This window comes from Notamacropus eugenii, chromosome 7 (assembly GCF_028372415.1).
Source record: "Notamacropus eugenii isolate mMacEug1 chromosome 7, mMacEug1.pri_v2, whole genome shotgun sequence".
NCBI classification, from domain to species: Eukaryota; Metazoa; Chordata; class Mammalia; order Diprotodontia; family Macropodidae; genus Notamacropus; species Notamacropus eugenii.
Window position 1 is genome coordinate 119,856,511 of NC_092878.1, and position 16,082 is coordinate 119,872,592.

At 37.4% G+C, this 16,082-nt stretch overlaps 1 protein-coding gene across 1 annotated transcript in view; it reads right to left on the reverse strand.

Annotated features, from left to right (window-relative positions):
• Positions 1-16,082, reverse strand: part of ENPEP (glutamyl aminopeptidase) — a 117,488-nt gene that overhangs the window by 51,466 nt on the left and 49,940 nt on the right. Inside the window, exons 5-8 of the mRNA XM_072624419.1 lie at positions 12,819-12,973; positions 11,743-11,856; positions 7,807-7,941; positions 5,544-5,609 (exon numbers count right to left, since the gene is read on the reverse strand). Coding sequence (XP_072480520.1) covers positions 5,544-5,609; positions 7,807-7,941; positions 11,743-11,856; positions 12,819-12,973 — 470 coding nt within the window. The remainder of the gene's footprint in view (positions 1-5,543; positions 5,610-7,806; positions 7,942-11,742; positions 11,857-12,818; positions 12,974-16,082) is intronic.

Here is a 16,082-nt window from a genome sequence, read left to right on the forward strand (position 1 = left end):
GCAGAACCAGGAGAACACTTGCTATCTGCATGACCTTTAGCCAAGTGGTCTAATCTTTTTGAGGCTATTTTGCTCATCTCTAAAATTGGAAGAACAATATTTTCACTTTCTAACTCAGGGTATTTCGGAGACATCATTTTGTAAATCCTAAAACACAAATATAAGGTTATTCTTATCATCATTATTATATGGATGCCTCTGTCTAACACACATATACATACAACCTAAGAGGAAAAAATAAAGTATTATACCTTCTAATAGTAACATATGGCCCCTTGTAAGTGAACGTGACAATACTAACTCACAGATGCTTTTAAAATACTTTCTCAGGAGTGCTCATGGTTCATCTGAATGCTCTTACTCTGTCCCTTTTGGGACAAAAAGTATTCATCTGTTGGTGTGCTGACTGGCATTAGGATTGTTAGCAGAACAGAATGAAAGGAAGAAACACAGCCAAACCAACTAGTCCATTTGGGAATAAAACACCTATTTCCACAGAGGGTCTGTTTCCTCAGAAGACTCTACTATTAAAGGTCCTGAACTATATAGTAAGAGATGTAAAAGAAGTTTTGGCAACAATAGTGAGCTGCTCATTACAAGCTCATGCAAGGGATAGATAGTTTTTTTCCTCCATGAATCTAAATGCAAGAGAAAGTTACAAAACATGTATTTGGTTTAAGCAAATTTGCTTTGAATAAACTTGCTAGCTGCATGACTCTGGGCAAGTCACTTAACCTTGCATGTCTCAGTTTCCTCATCTATAAAATGAGCTAGAGAAGAAAATAGCAAATAGCTCCAGTATCTTTTCCAAGAAAACTCCAAATGGGGTCACATGACTGAAAACAACTGAAAAATATAATGCAGCTACATTCTACCTAGACTCTGTGCAGGCTATCCTTTTTAATACCACCAAATAGCCTGTTTTCCTGGGTCATACCTCAAGTGACATTGCTAGTCAGTAGAATGTGGAACAAACTTTACCATTGAGATAGTAAATTGTCATGTAAGAAAAAATAGAAGCTATAACTAGAAGTTGAAAAGAGGAAGATTTGGGCGTAATATGAGACATTTCCTACCAACTAGACCTGCCTGAGAATGGAATGAGTTATCACACAAGGTAGATCTTCCCTCATTTGAGTCCTTCCAGGAAGACTGGGTGATCACTTACTGAAAAAGATGTAGAGTGTACCTGTAGTCAAGTATGGAGAGTATTAGCTTCTGAGGTTCCAACCATTAAAAACCTGACAATCCATGACATAGACAAAGGTACGTTTGACTTACTACAAAGCAAGATTCGTTTTTACTTTGATGTTGAGTAATGAGAAGGTATATGGAAAACCTCTTAAATATTACCTAAAATTTATGTTTTCACATATCACACAGAGATCCACAGAACTTTTTCCTGTGACACTGATGAAACCATCCTCACATAAAGTTACAGAAAGGTGAGAGCTAGCCCCATTTGCCATCCACCACCATCCAATCTTAGCGTAAAGTAGAAGGAGAAAGGACATTGCTAAAAATATTAAAAATGTCACCAGTGCTAACTGTGGCTCAGAGGACAGAGAAAAGGACAGTTAGACAGGGATCAAAATGCTGGCAGCAGCAACACGTACATTCCAGTGCTGGCATGCAGTGCCCTTGGAGAATCATATCAAAAAAAAATCCTACATGACTGGGTGGGAGAGTAGGGGAATGCTGGGACATGTTTCATACCCTATGGGCTAAAATGCCATCAGAAGAGTTCTGTCTTAGATACCTGGGGTATCACAATTAGGAAGTCTAGGGTAGAAGGGAGAGAAGAGGAATATTCCATTTACAGTTGGAATGAGGCCAGCCTGCAGGTTGGGGAGCTGTACAGACACTTTGTAGGATACACGGCAAATGGAAGGCCCTAAGACACTTGGCCTGGGGCCAGCAAGAGAACCTGAGACACCCATTAGGCAGAATCTGTGTGTGCTAAATTTCTTTTCAGAGTTTCCAGTCGTGTCTGCTCAGAAAGGAAGCAGGCCTCGTTTATTCTCTGCTTCCCTTATGCTACGTATGTATCCTAATCGCTTCACAAATAGTTTAAGTCTATAATGACAGAAAGGATTCTTGGATTCAACATTAGGAGAGACCCTCAGCCACGTTTAACATTCCACCTGGGCCATTATCGTGTCATCTGCCCCTGCTCTCTTGGCAGCTCATTCTCCACCCTTTCTGCATCTTGCTTAGAAATTTGCAATACAATCAATAATGCAGCTTTAACCAGAATGGACACATCAATCAACTCCCCTATGATTTCACTCGCTATATCTATCTATCTATCTATCTATCTATGTATCTATCTATATCTATATGTAGATGGAAATAGATATAAATGTAGATGATACAGATATAGATAGATACATAGATAGATAAATAGATAGATAGATAGATAGATAGATAGATAGATAGATAGATAGATAGATAGATAGATAGATATCTGAGACCAAGACCTGGACCCACTTTCCCCTGCCCATTACTCCCTTATAGATGCTATTTCCAGGGATTCCAACCCTTCTTTGTGGATCTTTTCAAGGACTCCTTTGGCTGTCTAATAAAATTCATTTTCAAAATATTACTTGTTGCTTAAATCCATAATTGAAGGAAATGTACATTTCATTTTGCAGTCAGTGAAATGTATTTTTTCCCCCATTTTTGTTCATGAACTACCTAAAACTATCCATGTACCCAGAGCAAGAAGTCCTTCCTTGTTAGAATGTAAGATCCCTAAAGGTAGAAACTGCTTTCCCTTTATATCTGTACCCCAGATTTGGTGCAGTATTTGGCATAAAGTTAAGTATTTAATAAATTTTGCATTCATTAATTGGATAGCAAACATTGTTAAATTATAAATGTCATCAGTAATAACAAAAGAGTAGGGCCTATGGACTATATTATTTTGCGAGGGAGGATGTATGCTACAGTAAAAAATGAATGGATTATGTCAGAGGGCCTGGGTTTGAATTTTGACTTGACCACTGTGTATTCTTCGACAAGTCACTCTGAGTCACCTCAGTGGCTAAATGAGGTGACTTCTAAGGTTCTCCACCACTTAGAATGACAATAAATTTATTACTGTGCATGTTGATTGATTGATTTGAGGTCAAAATCTATGATCCTAGGATTTTGTATAACAGGACACTGCAATATTAATGGAGAAACATAATGCATGTTGATACTAATTAGTAGAGGATCCTTCCTCCTGGTTCTCTTGATTATCTGTCCCAAAATAAGAAAGAAAAAAGAGATTACCCTTCTATAAATAGGACTCAAAAAATAAGACCTAAAGTCTTAAAATATTCAAAGAACTGGCATGTGGAATTCAGTCTAATACACAAATATATATTATGTACTATGTTCAAACCATTGAAGAAAAAGGTGAAAAATGACAAAAATCCTTCCATGAAGGACATTATCACTTATCACAAAGTTGCAGGGAGGAGAATGAAGTGTCTACAGTCTCATAGCTTCCCAACCTCAGTTATCTTTTCCCCTTTCCCATTTCTCTTCCCTTCTACCACATAGCTAATACATTTCCAGTGCCTTTCCATTCCACCTTGACACCACCTCTCGCCTATATCCCTTCTCTCCTCTTACATAGCCTCTACACCAGTTTAGGTCTTTAGCCTTGTCTCTTAACTTGATTACTAAAATAGCCTTCTAATGGGTCTCCCAGCTTTCAGTCTCTTTCTTCTTTCATCCACTCTCTACATAGCTGCTAAATGGATGTTCTCAAAAGACAGATGTGACCATTTCCCAACATAAAAAAAAAAAATCTTGAGTAACTCCTTAAGCCTTTAGAATTAAGTACAAAATGATCATCTCATCAGTTAAAGTCTTCCAGTCTAGTTACTTATTTACCTTCTCATTCATTTTATATGGTTCTCCATCACACATTTGTCTATTCAAAAAAAAAAAAAAGAACTGACCCATTAGCTGTTCCTGTGCCTGATGTTCCACCTCCTGCGTTGCTGCCTTTGAACAGGTATGTCTCCCAAGTTTAAAGTACCCATCTTCCTCCTTCCCTCATTCCTGTCTCCTCTTGTAGAATTCCTTGCTTTCTTTCAAGCCCAGTTGAGGTACCATCTCCTACAAGAGGATCTAATCCCCAATACTCTTTCCTTCTTGAAATTATTTTGACCTACTTGCTATATACTTTGTATGTTCTTTATCTGACTGTATGTACTTATCTTTCCCTTAACCTCTGTCCCTCAGGGCAAACACTGTCTTGCTTTTGTATTTGTATCCCATTAGTGGATTTTAGCTGCCCTCCCAATCTTGAGGACTGCTTGAAATCCTGCCGCTGGAGCATATTGTCTGTGAAACCTTAGGCACGTCATTTAATGTTTCCAGGCTCCCAGGTAATTCTCTAAGACTGTGGAAGTGTCCATCTGCATTGGGACATAGGAAACTACCTATACCAGTCAAATCACAGATTCTGATCATTCAGACCCCCTCATCATGTATCACAAAGAGTTGATCCAAATAAAAAATGACTAAACAACAACAAATAAATATTTGTTGAGTTGCATTGAATTGGTGCATACACAAATAAGAAAAAAAGAGTATTTGGGGCAAAGGAAAAGAGACAAAAATGCTTTAGGAAAACTCAAAGAAAGAAGTCATTTTCAGTTTGGGGAAATGAATCTGAGAAAGAAGAGAAGTATTTCAACATACTGAAATGAAGATGGGGTATATTCTGGGTTTGGGGGGATTGTCTTTGGGAATGAATACAGGAAGGAAATAGAATATGAAGTTCAGTGGAATGGTCTGACTAATATGGCCTGAATAGAACATGAAATTTATGAAAGGGAATAATGTGAAATGAAACTGAAACAAAGTGTGAAAGACTTTAAATGTCACACTGAGGAGTCCACATTTTATCTTAGGCAGAATTTCTTAACCTTTTTTGTATCATGGATCATTTTGGCATTCTGGTGAAGGTTATGGACCCTTTCTCAGAATAATACTTTTGTATACATAAAACATACAGGATTGCAAAGGAAACCAATTATGTTGATATATTATTTTCAAACCATTTTTTAAAAAGAAGTTCATACTCCTCAGGTTGAGAAATCCTGTCCTCAAGATACTAGGAAGCTATAGAAGGTTAGTGAATGAGGCAGAAATGTGGTCAGACCTGCAAGATTATTTGGGAAACTGTTTAATTTATTATATTTGATTACAGAGGGAAGATCTCCTACTAACTGGTACAAATAAATAGGGAGACAGACTTTTACTCAATATAGGATAGAACTTGCCTAACAACAAAAGATATTTGAAAATAAAATACATGGCTTCATGGGAGCACTAAACTTCCCTCCACTAAACAGTCAGCCAGATAGAAACTCAATGATCTCATCATGTCAGAAATGTAGGAGAAAAGCTTCATGCATTATTAGGCAAAGCTTCAATTCCATGACTTATAAGGTCTTTTTCTACTCCATTGAAATTTGCCCCCATTCATGATCAGTCTCACATCAGTGCTTATACTGTTAAGAAATAACAAGTCATACTTGACATCCAAGTTGAAATTTCTCTGGGGTTATCCAGTCTTCAAGCATTCTAAGAATGGAGGCACCCTAAGGGGGAAAAAAAGGGAGAAAGAAAAGTCACTATGTGAAGGAACAACTACAGTTTAATATTATATAGTATTAGAGCAAAAAATAAAAGACGATTTGTTGTGACCAAAACTTAGAGATTTTGTTTCTTTTAAGGGACATTTGTTGCTTCCAAGATGTCAGGAAATAAGTTCACCAAGTAGCAGCTCACAAAACACTCTTATTCGTGCATTAGTTACTGAACACAATTGTGGATTACTTACTTAACACAACTTGCATGGAAATTTCAAGAACAAACAGAAGTTGTTTGATCAATGCCATAAACAAATTGCTGAAATTGCTGCTTTTAGACTTTTTGGGTACTTTACATAGAAAGTTAATGCATTTCTTCCAACAAACCAGAAGATGGAGCCCTCTTAATGGAAAAAAAAATGGATTGGCATGCGTGTGTGTGTGTGTGTGTGTGTGTGTGTGTGTGAGTGTGTGACTGTGTGTGTGTGTGAGTGTGTGTGTGTGTGTGTGTGTGTGTGTTTAGGACTACCATTTCTATTATGTATAATAAAATAAAGTAGATCCAAGTCAACACTGGTCAACAAATAAACATTTTTTTTTTATCACTATAAAAAGACTATGTTGATGATAAGTAAGTAGAAAGCTAAGGAATTCTCTGACAAATGTAATTTGTAGCTAGCCATTTTGGAGAATTCAAACCCAAACTCCTTTGCTCCTCACTGGCAATTCCTTTTAGATCATTATTTTGTTTAAATTATGTAATTAGTGGCTCTATTTTCCTTCTCTTTTTTTGTAATGAGTGCTGAATTGGTGTTTAATTATAGTGAGAGCTAACATTTACAGGGGCAGCCAGGTGGCTCAGTGGATAGTATCAGACCTGGAGTCAGGAAGAATTATCTTCCTAAGTTTAATTATGACCTCAGACACTTAATAGATATGTAACCCTAGGCAAGTCACTTAGCCCTGATCGCCTCAGTTTCCTCATGTGTAAAATGATCTGGAGAAGGAAATGGCAAACTGGTCCAGTATCTCTGCCAAGAAAACCCCAAATGGGGGTCATGAAGAGTGAGATATGACTGCACTACAGCATGATCCTTATTACAGGTGGAATTAGATTATGACTTAGTGTTTCACAAGCATGGAGTACCTAGGTCAGCCTTTCTTTTCCAGGATATTACATTTGCCATAAGTGAAAGGCTAGGAGTAGAAAACGTTTGATAGCAAAGACAAACGAGAACCTTTAAAACGTGGAGATTGGCTCACTAGATGAAAACAGAGAGAATGAGTAAAGTCAGATCTACGTATTTCTAATTCTGTACTATAAGGAAAGCTTTTCCTTTACACAAAAATCATATTTTAGACCCAAATAAAATCACTGGGCTCAGCCATGTGGGAACATTTGTGTTAGCCTCAGTTTTTGAAAGAGTCCATCATACGTCAATGTAACAACTGAATCAGCCAGTGGCTAAGACAGAAGGAAATGAAGCTCCTAATCATGTCACACGCTGACGGTGCTGAAATAGGAGAGAAAAAATGGAGCTCTGAATGATTGAGCATTTCCCACATGGACTTAAAAAGGATGAAAAATTTCCCCATCTATGGAACGCGTATGGCAATGATAGACACTGATCCCTCAGTTTCCCTAACAATTCTGCGTCTGTTCTTTCTAGTTACAAGAGGTTTAAAGGCCAATTGGAAGCACCCATTGATGAGATCCATCCCCATTCACGGTTTGTTATTGGCCATACGCCAGAGAAGGCAATTGTTTTCTACCTTTAAACAAATCAGAGAAAACACTTTTAAACCCATAGAATCAAAAATCAGGAAAAGTAAAAACAAAACATTTTTTTAAAAATAAGCTTTGCAATATAGCAGAGATAATTCTTATTTGAGGCTAACCTATCTATATTTATATTTGTGCATTATATATGTGTGTATATCTATATCTATAGATATATGAGTGTATCTATAGATATCCATACATCTATATGTACATAGATATACTCAGTAATATCTGAATCTAACAAAAAACAATGAATGGCATTTACCAAAATTAAAAAAAAAAATAACCTTTGATCCCAAGTCCAGTGAGATGAGCATGTCGTGTTTTTTACACAGTTCACTAACTGCATCACTAGATCACTAACTAGACAATGTCAAGTAACCAAACAGAGAATGCTTCAAAGACATATGATGTTTCTTATACCTTACTATAGGATATCCCATCAAATACAGATGTTATTTCAGCAGGGGTTGTCACATTGACCACAATTGGATGAGAAGATATCAAGGAGTCATCTTCTTGCACTGGCAAAACATCATCAAGTAACATCTGGTCAATCTGGAAAGCAAAATAAAGCAAATGTGATATCATTGTTTTTACAATCAGTTAATTCATCAAGCATTTACCAAGCACCTGTTATTTATTAAACAAGATGCTAGGAGGGTGGATGCAATCATCAAGCTGTGTGACCTTGGAAAAGTCATTTAAGGCACATACATACTTTAGGCAACTCCTTAGGACTTCTCTTTAAGTCAGAGCTCAATTATTTAGGATCTGCCTGGGTAGAGTCAGTTCCTAAAACAAGAATTTCCTAACGTGAGATGTCCAAGACACTATTCTAGGCACAAGAGATACAGTCTCCATCCTCCAGCAGTGGAAAGAGTAATGAACTGAGGGTCTGCTACTGAAGGTCAGATCCTGCGACTGCTTCTTCCTATCTATATGACTCTGAACAAATGTTTTAACTTCCCTGGGCCTCAGTTTCCTCATCTGTAAAATGGACCGGATGACCTCTGAGATCTCTTTTACCTCTAAAACCAGAATCTTGTGAGCCTACAAAAGGAAGCTACTAGATGGAGATGCACCATTAAACAGATAAATAAAACTTCATTTAGAGAAGCGGACAACATGAACATTTAGGGGAATCGGGAAAGCTATCTCATCAAAGGTGACACCTGAGTCAAGCCTTGATGGAAGCTAGGGTTCTAGGAGGTGGAAGGAAGGAAGGAGGGTATTTCAGGCAAGCAGAATGGCCTATCCAAAGGTATAAAGGAAGGAGATTGAATGCTGACTTCATGGAACAGAAAATTTGGGAGTCATTTAACATTTAAAATTCATACTTTAAGATTCATGTCTACAAAACTTGAGGCATGATATACATACTCATCATACACATCTAAATTATACATATAAACAAAATCACATCTTTTTCATCCTTTCAAATAACTCTTTCTTTAGGGGGAGGGAAGGGCAAAATTTAGGCCCACAAGTTAATTTCATTTAGATGAAAAATTTGCCTCATACATTAATAAGTCAATTAATCCTTCCTTCTTAGCTATATGTGTCTTCTGCTTTACCCCATATGACTAGATTAGGAGACACAAGAATTTACCAACAGCAAATATATTGAGTTCTAGCATGGCTTCAGAAGACCAATGATGATGTATACCCGCTTCTTGGAAGAAAGGTAATGGATTAAAGATGCAAAAAGAACCACTCATTTTCTGACAAGGCCACTATATTAAATTGTGTTGATTGACTATGCTTAATTTCTTATAAGACAGGGCTTGAGGAAGTGGATGGGAATAAGTGGGAAATGATAAAACACACCAGATAAAAAAAGAAAGGAAGAAAATGGCATTAATAAAACTTTTTAAACATACACTGAAAAAGAAAGTCCAGAAAGACACAATAAGGACAATTTTGTCACTACCTTAGTATACCTTTATTAATAAAAAAAACATGCAAAAAAAGTTCAGTTTTATAGACCATCCTCTTTTTCTTTTTCCATTAGAATTTTTGTATTTGCTAATGACTGTTATGTTCCTAATTTTTTTTAAAAAGAACAATTCCAAAAGGAATTCTAAATGTTATACATAAGAGAATATAATCTGAGTTCCTCACTCTACACCCCAATATGTAGAAGTAGTGTTAATGGGCATTATGTTTTGGTTGCTGGAAGTGGATTACTCTTGGTATAAGTGGGATATTCCTTTATCTTGGGGGATATTAATACTTTTTAAAACTCTTATTAGCCAGCAAAGGAATAAAGGGCCAAGTAATTTTTCACATGAAGTTTACCCATCTTACTTATGTTTTACTGGAAATGTTTGAATGTGGATCAATATTTGGTAAAGGATTTTATTTTTACCAACAATGTACCTTCTTTCCCAAACCTTTTTTTTTAACCCTTGAAAAATAATAGATTACAGAAACTCTAAACACTAGGAGAAATTTCCCAGCTCAATTCATCGTTGGGTTTTGTCCATTAGAGGGCAATGGTTCACAAAGTTAGTTACACAAACTACGGCAATTCTCCATGGTTGCCCTCCCTTTTTCCTTTTGCTACTGCTCATATTACATATAAATAGGGACACAGAATGTTTTACAGTTATTGTTTATTATTACTATTACTGTTGTCTTAATCGACACTAATGAGAAATGTGAAGAATCCTGGACTTCAGAGCTAGCAGGGACTGTAACATCTAATAACTGGTCCAACATCGTCATTTTACGTTTGAGAAAATCTAGGCTTAGATCGGGGAGTAGATTTTTTCAGTGTTACTCAACTAATGATATTTGGAATAGAAAAACCACAGCTTCTCATATACTCCCTTCCTGCCTCTCAGCCCTAGGGGAAAAAAAAAAAAACCTGTCAAATACCATATCTAATGTAATTTGATGATAGGGTCACCCACAAAATAACCCTTAATAGCTAGTTCTCGATTTCCTTTTCCAGATTCCTTTTCTGGGATATAGAGTCAAAGTTTCTTTGAATCAAAAATATATATTTAGGGGGAACATTCAAGACTAAAGCTTCCTCTCATTTTCCCCATCTTTCCTTTACTACTTCCGATCTCTTTTCACTCTTTTTTTCCTTCTCTCAAACTCATGGCATTTTCCACGTTACCTAATCATTGCCCATGAGGTACTGGAGCACAATAGATTGCGGCAGAATGGAAAATAAGGCAGAATTGACTTGAAGTCAAGAGACCTGGATTTCAATCTGTATTGGCTCTGGGACCATAGAAAAGTCAGTTCATATCACTGACCTTCAATTTCCTCATCTGTAAAATAGGGGTAATAGTCCACTAACTATTCCACAGGATTGCTGTGAAAAGTCCTTCTCTGATTTCTCTTTATTTTCAGATGGTTAGCTCGAGAGTTATCTGAAGTCTTGCTGGAGAATAATTGGTCTTCTTGCCTCCAGTCTAGTTCTGATGAGTAACCTACTGCCTATTCCACCATCTGAGTGATTTTCCCAATTGTATGTTGTTGTACATATTTGTACACTTTAAGAAAAAAATGTCCTTGTCTTGTACCAGTTTGCATCCCAGTGCCTAGGGCATTCCTTTGCACATAGGAGACAACTGATGTTTGCTAAATGAATGAGTAAAGTGAACATGCCCTAAGTCCCTTGATGATAGGGACTGTTTCATTGTTGTCTCTGTATCCCTAGTGGCAAAGGGCGATTAGGTGGTGTGGTGAACAGAGCAAAAGCCCTGAGTGGAGAGGACCTGAGTTCAAATCTGGCATCAGACACTTAGTAGCTGTGTGACCCTCAGCAAGTCAGTTAAACCTCTTTGCCTCAGTTTCCTCATCTGTAAAATGAGCTGGTGAACAAAATGCAAACCATTCCAGTGTCTTTGCCAAGAAAACCCCAAACAGGGTTACAGAGAGTCAGACATGACTGGAATAACCCAAGAATAACAACAAATCCCTAGTGGTTAGCACAGAGTAGGTTCTTGATCAATATAACCTGGTTTTGGCCATCTTTATAGGGAACAAAGAGACTAGGGCATCTTTCTCTTTCATGGTTCCATCTTTTCCTTCCCACAAGCCCCTTCAAATATCAAAGTCAAGGCAGACCCTGAAATCTGGAAATCTAAGTAAACTGTCTGGCAGCTCAGTCCCCTCCCCCAAGTCTCTCTGCTTTCTGTGAGTGTGGCCAAAGGCACCATATAAATATGAATGTGTATGTGAATTAAATTGAAATGAAAAAAGTGCTTCAGAAACATTCAATGTTGAGTTCTAAATGAACTTTCAGACACTCAGCCATACATGGGTTGCATACGACCACTAGAATTGGGTTTCACTTCTCAACCACCAGGATAGATTAGAGCACGGAAAGACACTTACCATTTGCCAATCTTGTTCTGCATGATTTACTCCCAGGAACTCAAAGAAAGAGGCAAATCCTTCATTTAGCCACAAGTCATCCCACCAATCCATGGTCACAATATTGCCAAACCACTGACATGATGAGGAAGAAGAGAAAAGATCTCAGGATAGTGGTAAAAATCATACTATAGGTTAGCAAATTTTTATACGTTTCTACATAATTCTGTCAAATCAGATACGATTTTTTACCATCCAAAACACTGAGGAGGTGACCAGAACTTCAATTACAAATATTTCATGGGTATTCTGTTTTTGTCTTAATTTTGTAATTGCCTCAAAGACCCCTCTTTTTAAAGCCTTTATTCATACAATAAGTGAGTTCCTAAAACTACAGGTGAGCATCCTTGAAGATCTAGGTAAAGCAAATTTCTTACAATAGTAATAAAGTCATTTTTTATTATTTATATAAATAATTTATTTAGCACTTTACTGATTAGAGAATACGTTACACATATTATCCAATTGGATCTTCACAACAATCCTGTAAAGTAGTAGTTACTATTATTACCATAAGAAAACTCAGACTGAGAGAGGTTTAGTGACTTGCCCAGGGTCACGCAGCTATTAAGTGTCTGAGGCAGGATTGAAGTTGGGCCTTCCTGGCTTCAAGTCCTGAACTTTTGTCTTTGCAGTGACAACTCATCTTACTCTCTTTATCAGAGATGGTGTACATAGCAGACAAAGAGTTAGTTTTATGGTAAAGGAGACCTGGATTCAAGTCCAGCTTCTGATACCTTCTGGCTCTGGGACCTCAGGCAAGTCACTTACTCTCAGACAACTTGCTGAGATTATAAATTGCAAAGATTGTATTTGCCTTGATTGGTAGAGGGAGATCCTTACCAGTAGTTCTTTCTACTCATTAAATCATAGGATTGATTAAAAAAAAATCTTCTTTAACATTGATGAGATTTTTGTAGAGCACAGAAAAAAAATCTGAAGACAAGATTTGTTGTGTTATTTATTATTTATTCCCATTGTCCCTAGGATTTTTAACCACTTCCATCTCTCTACTGCCCATTTTGGGGATTCATTACCTGATGAACAAGTTCATGAGCGATCACAGCAGCCACCCTCTGTTTGTTTGAAGAGGCTGACTCCTCAGGATCATAAAGTAAATTGGTTTCTCTGTATGTGATAAGACCCCAGTTTTCCATAGCACCAGTGCCAAAATCTGGAATGGCTATTTTATCTAGGATGTAAAAAAAAAAAAAAGAACATAATGTTTTGTTTTGTTTTGTTTTCACATGAAAAGCATATTCTTTTTGACTGGGCATAGTATTTCTTCTCTGATTAACCTTAGAGAAAATTATAAAATTATTCTCCTAAATTTGTGGGACAAAATTCATCTGTCCCTCCAATAATTCTCAATCATCTCAGTTTCCTTACATTCAAGATTTCCATAGGATTCTTCACACTGGCTACAGAGATATTAATGCATGTTTGAGAGGAATGCCATAGACAGTGGGCAGTTAAAAATCTCTGGAACAGAATGGTTTTGTTTTGGTGTTTTTCTGCCCTCCATTTAAAATTTTATTTTTATTTTCATATTCAATTTTCTCTTTCCCACCACCCCTCCCTCACCCATTGAGAAGGCAAGAAATATGATACCCCATTGTACATATGCAAGAAATATGATACTCATTATACATATGACATCATGCAAGATATATTTCCATATGATATAAAAATTAAAGCAAGGAAAAGAAAAGAAAGTTAATATGCTTCATTATGCACTATGAGACAATCAGTCCTGTCTTTAGATGTGGACAGCATTTTACATCATGCATCCTTTAATGTTGTGGTGGATTGTTGTATCAACCAGGTAACTAAATCTTTCACAGTTGATTTTACAATATTGTTGTTACTTTGTAAATTTTTCTCCTGGTTCTGCTCATTTCACTTTGGATTGGTTCATATGAGTCTTCCAATGTTTTTCAAAAATCACTCCCTTGTTCATTTCTTATAGCACAATAATATTGCACCACATTTATATACCATAACTTGTTCAACCATTGGGTATCCCCTCAATTTCCAACTCTTTCCCACCACAAAAAGTGCTGTTATAAACATTTTTGCACATATGACTCCTTTTTCCTTTTCTTTAATCTTATTGGGGTAGAGATCCAATACAGGTATTGCTGAGTCCAAGGGCGTGCACAGTTTTATAGCTTTGTGGGGATAGTTGCAAACAGTCCTCCAGAATGGCTCTACTCCACAGTTCTACCAATAGGTTTGCCCTTCATTTTGAGAAAAATCTTTAATTTACGTTTATGGAGAGTTACCTAAAGCATGAAAGGGTTGTGACTTCCCCAGTGTCATACACCTGCTATAGAATAGATGCAGGGCTTTTCCTGATTATAGAGGAAGTCTTTTATCCAGGATGGAACACTTCCTCTCAATAGATTGCCAATATCTTTAGAAAAATAAGGAGTTGGATCAGAAGATCACTCAGATGAGTGCTAGTTTTAACCTTCTGTAATTCTAATTTCAATCTTTTCTCCACACTAAACCCTTGTTGATTAAATTGGTCAATGGGAGACAAGGTTATTCAGTGGTCAGAGTGAAGGCTCATCTCTGACTGACTTTTATCTCTACCTCTGCCATCCATGAAAGCTCTGAGACAAAGATTAGTTGACCCAGGGCAGCTTTCCCATTTAATGAACTCATTTCTTTGTCTTTAGTCAGTTTGCTGCTCAAAGAAGATGCATGGAATCTAATGAATTTTCATTCCCTGTGAGTCATAGCCTAATTTTCCTTCCGGTTAAAACAAAGAAGCAAAGGGGTTAAAAATAAATAAAAGTCAATTGTCTCTAACAAATCTCCCAGATTGCAGGAAATTTCCTTTTCTTGTTTTCTTTATGCTTACAATTAGTGACAAATATGTGTATTAGCAAAGGGCCTAGGTCATTAATTTCATCGAAATTCAAGCCTAGAGCTCTATTCACTGTGTCCTGTAGGAACCCTGCAAATGGACTTTGCTTTAAGTTAAATACTCCCTCTCCCATAGCAAGTCAACACCTTTAGGGCAAGGTCTAGTCTTTCAAGAGGTGCCTAGAGCAACTTACCCAGGGTCACACAGCCAGTATGTGGCAGAGTCAGGACTTGAACCCAGGACTTATCCACCATACCATGCTGCCTCTAGAAAGGAGAAAGCCCTAAGTGACCGCTATGGTATATAATGCCTTTAAATCTCATTTCATATATGATCTTTAGCATGGTGGTGCAGTGGATAGAGTTCTGGGTCTGGAGTCAGGAAGAGACTTGAGTTCAAATCTGGCCTCAGACACTTACTAGCTGTGTGACCCTGAGCAAGTCACTTAACCTCTGTTTGCCTCAGTTTCTTTAACTGTAAAAGGAGGGAGATAATAGTACCTACCTCCCAAGATTCTTAGGAGGATCCAATGACATAATATTTGTAAAGAACATAGCATAGTGCCTGGTGTATGTAGTTTAGTCGTTGTCAGTTATGTTTGACTGGGGTTTTCTTGGCACAGGTACTCAAGTGACTTGCCACTTGCTTCATCTGCTTATTTTACAGAGGAGGAAACTGAGGCAAAGTGTTACGTGATTTGCCCAAGGTCACACAGTTGTAAGTATCTGAGGCCAGATTCGACAGGGCTTCCTGACCCCAGGCCTGTCATTCTATTCACTGCACCACCTAACTCTGCTTATTTCCTCTCTTCCTCTAACTTCAGATCTCTTGTGTTTATTATCATAATTATTTCCAACATCTTTATTTTTAGAGTGTGATAAACACACAATTTCTTCTCAAAGATTGTTTCTATTATAGTCTCTCCTAGATGCTTGTCCAGAGGATAGAGAGAAATGGTATTTACCTTAAAATAAGGTCCACTGTTAGGGTACATAGATGGTGCAGTGGACAGAGCTCCAGCTTGGAGTCAGGAAGACCCGAGTTCATATTTGGCCTCAGACACTTTCTAGCTGTGTGACCCTGGGCAACTCCCTTAAACCTCATCTGTAACTATCAGTTTCCTCATCTGTAAAATGAGCTGAAGAAGAAAATGTCAAAGCATTCTAGTCTCTTTGCCAAGAAGACTCCAAAAAGGGTCACAGAGAGTCAGATGTGACGGAAACAACGAAACAACAGAGAAGTCCATGCAGACTTTTCATTTGTAAGGTTTTACTGGGGAGTGAAAATTGGATACTGGGGCAAAAGTGAGACTGGAAAGTTGTTCTGTCACAGTTTGGCTTAATCGTTTACAGATTCTGGTGACAGCTGTGTCTGTTCCTTCTTCCTCTCACAACAACTGCTAGTCAACCTAGAAATGTCACTGGCA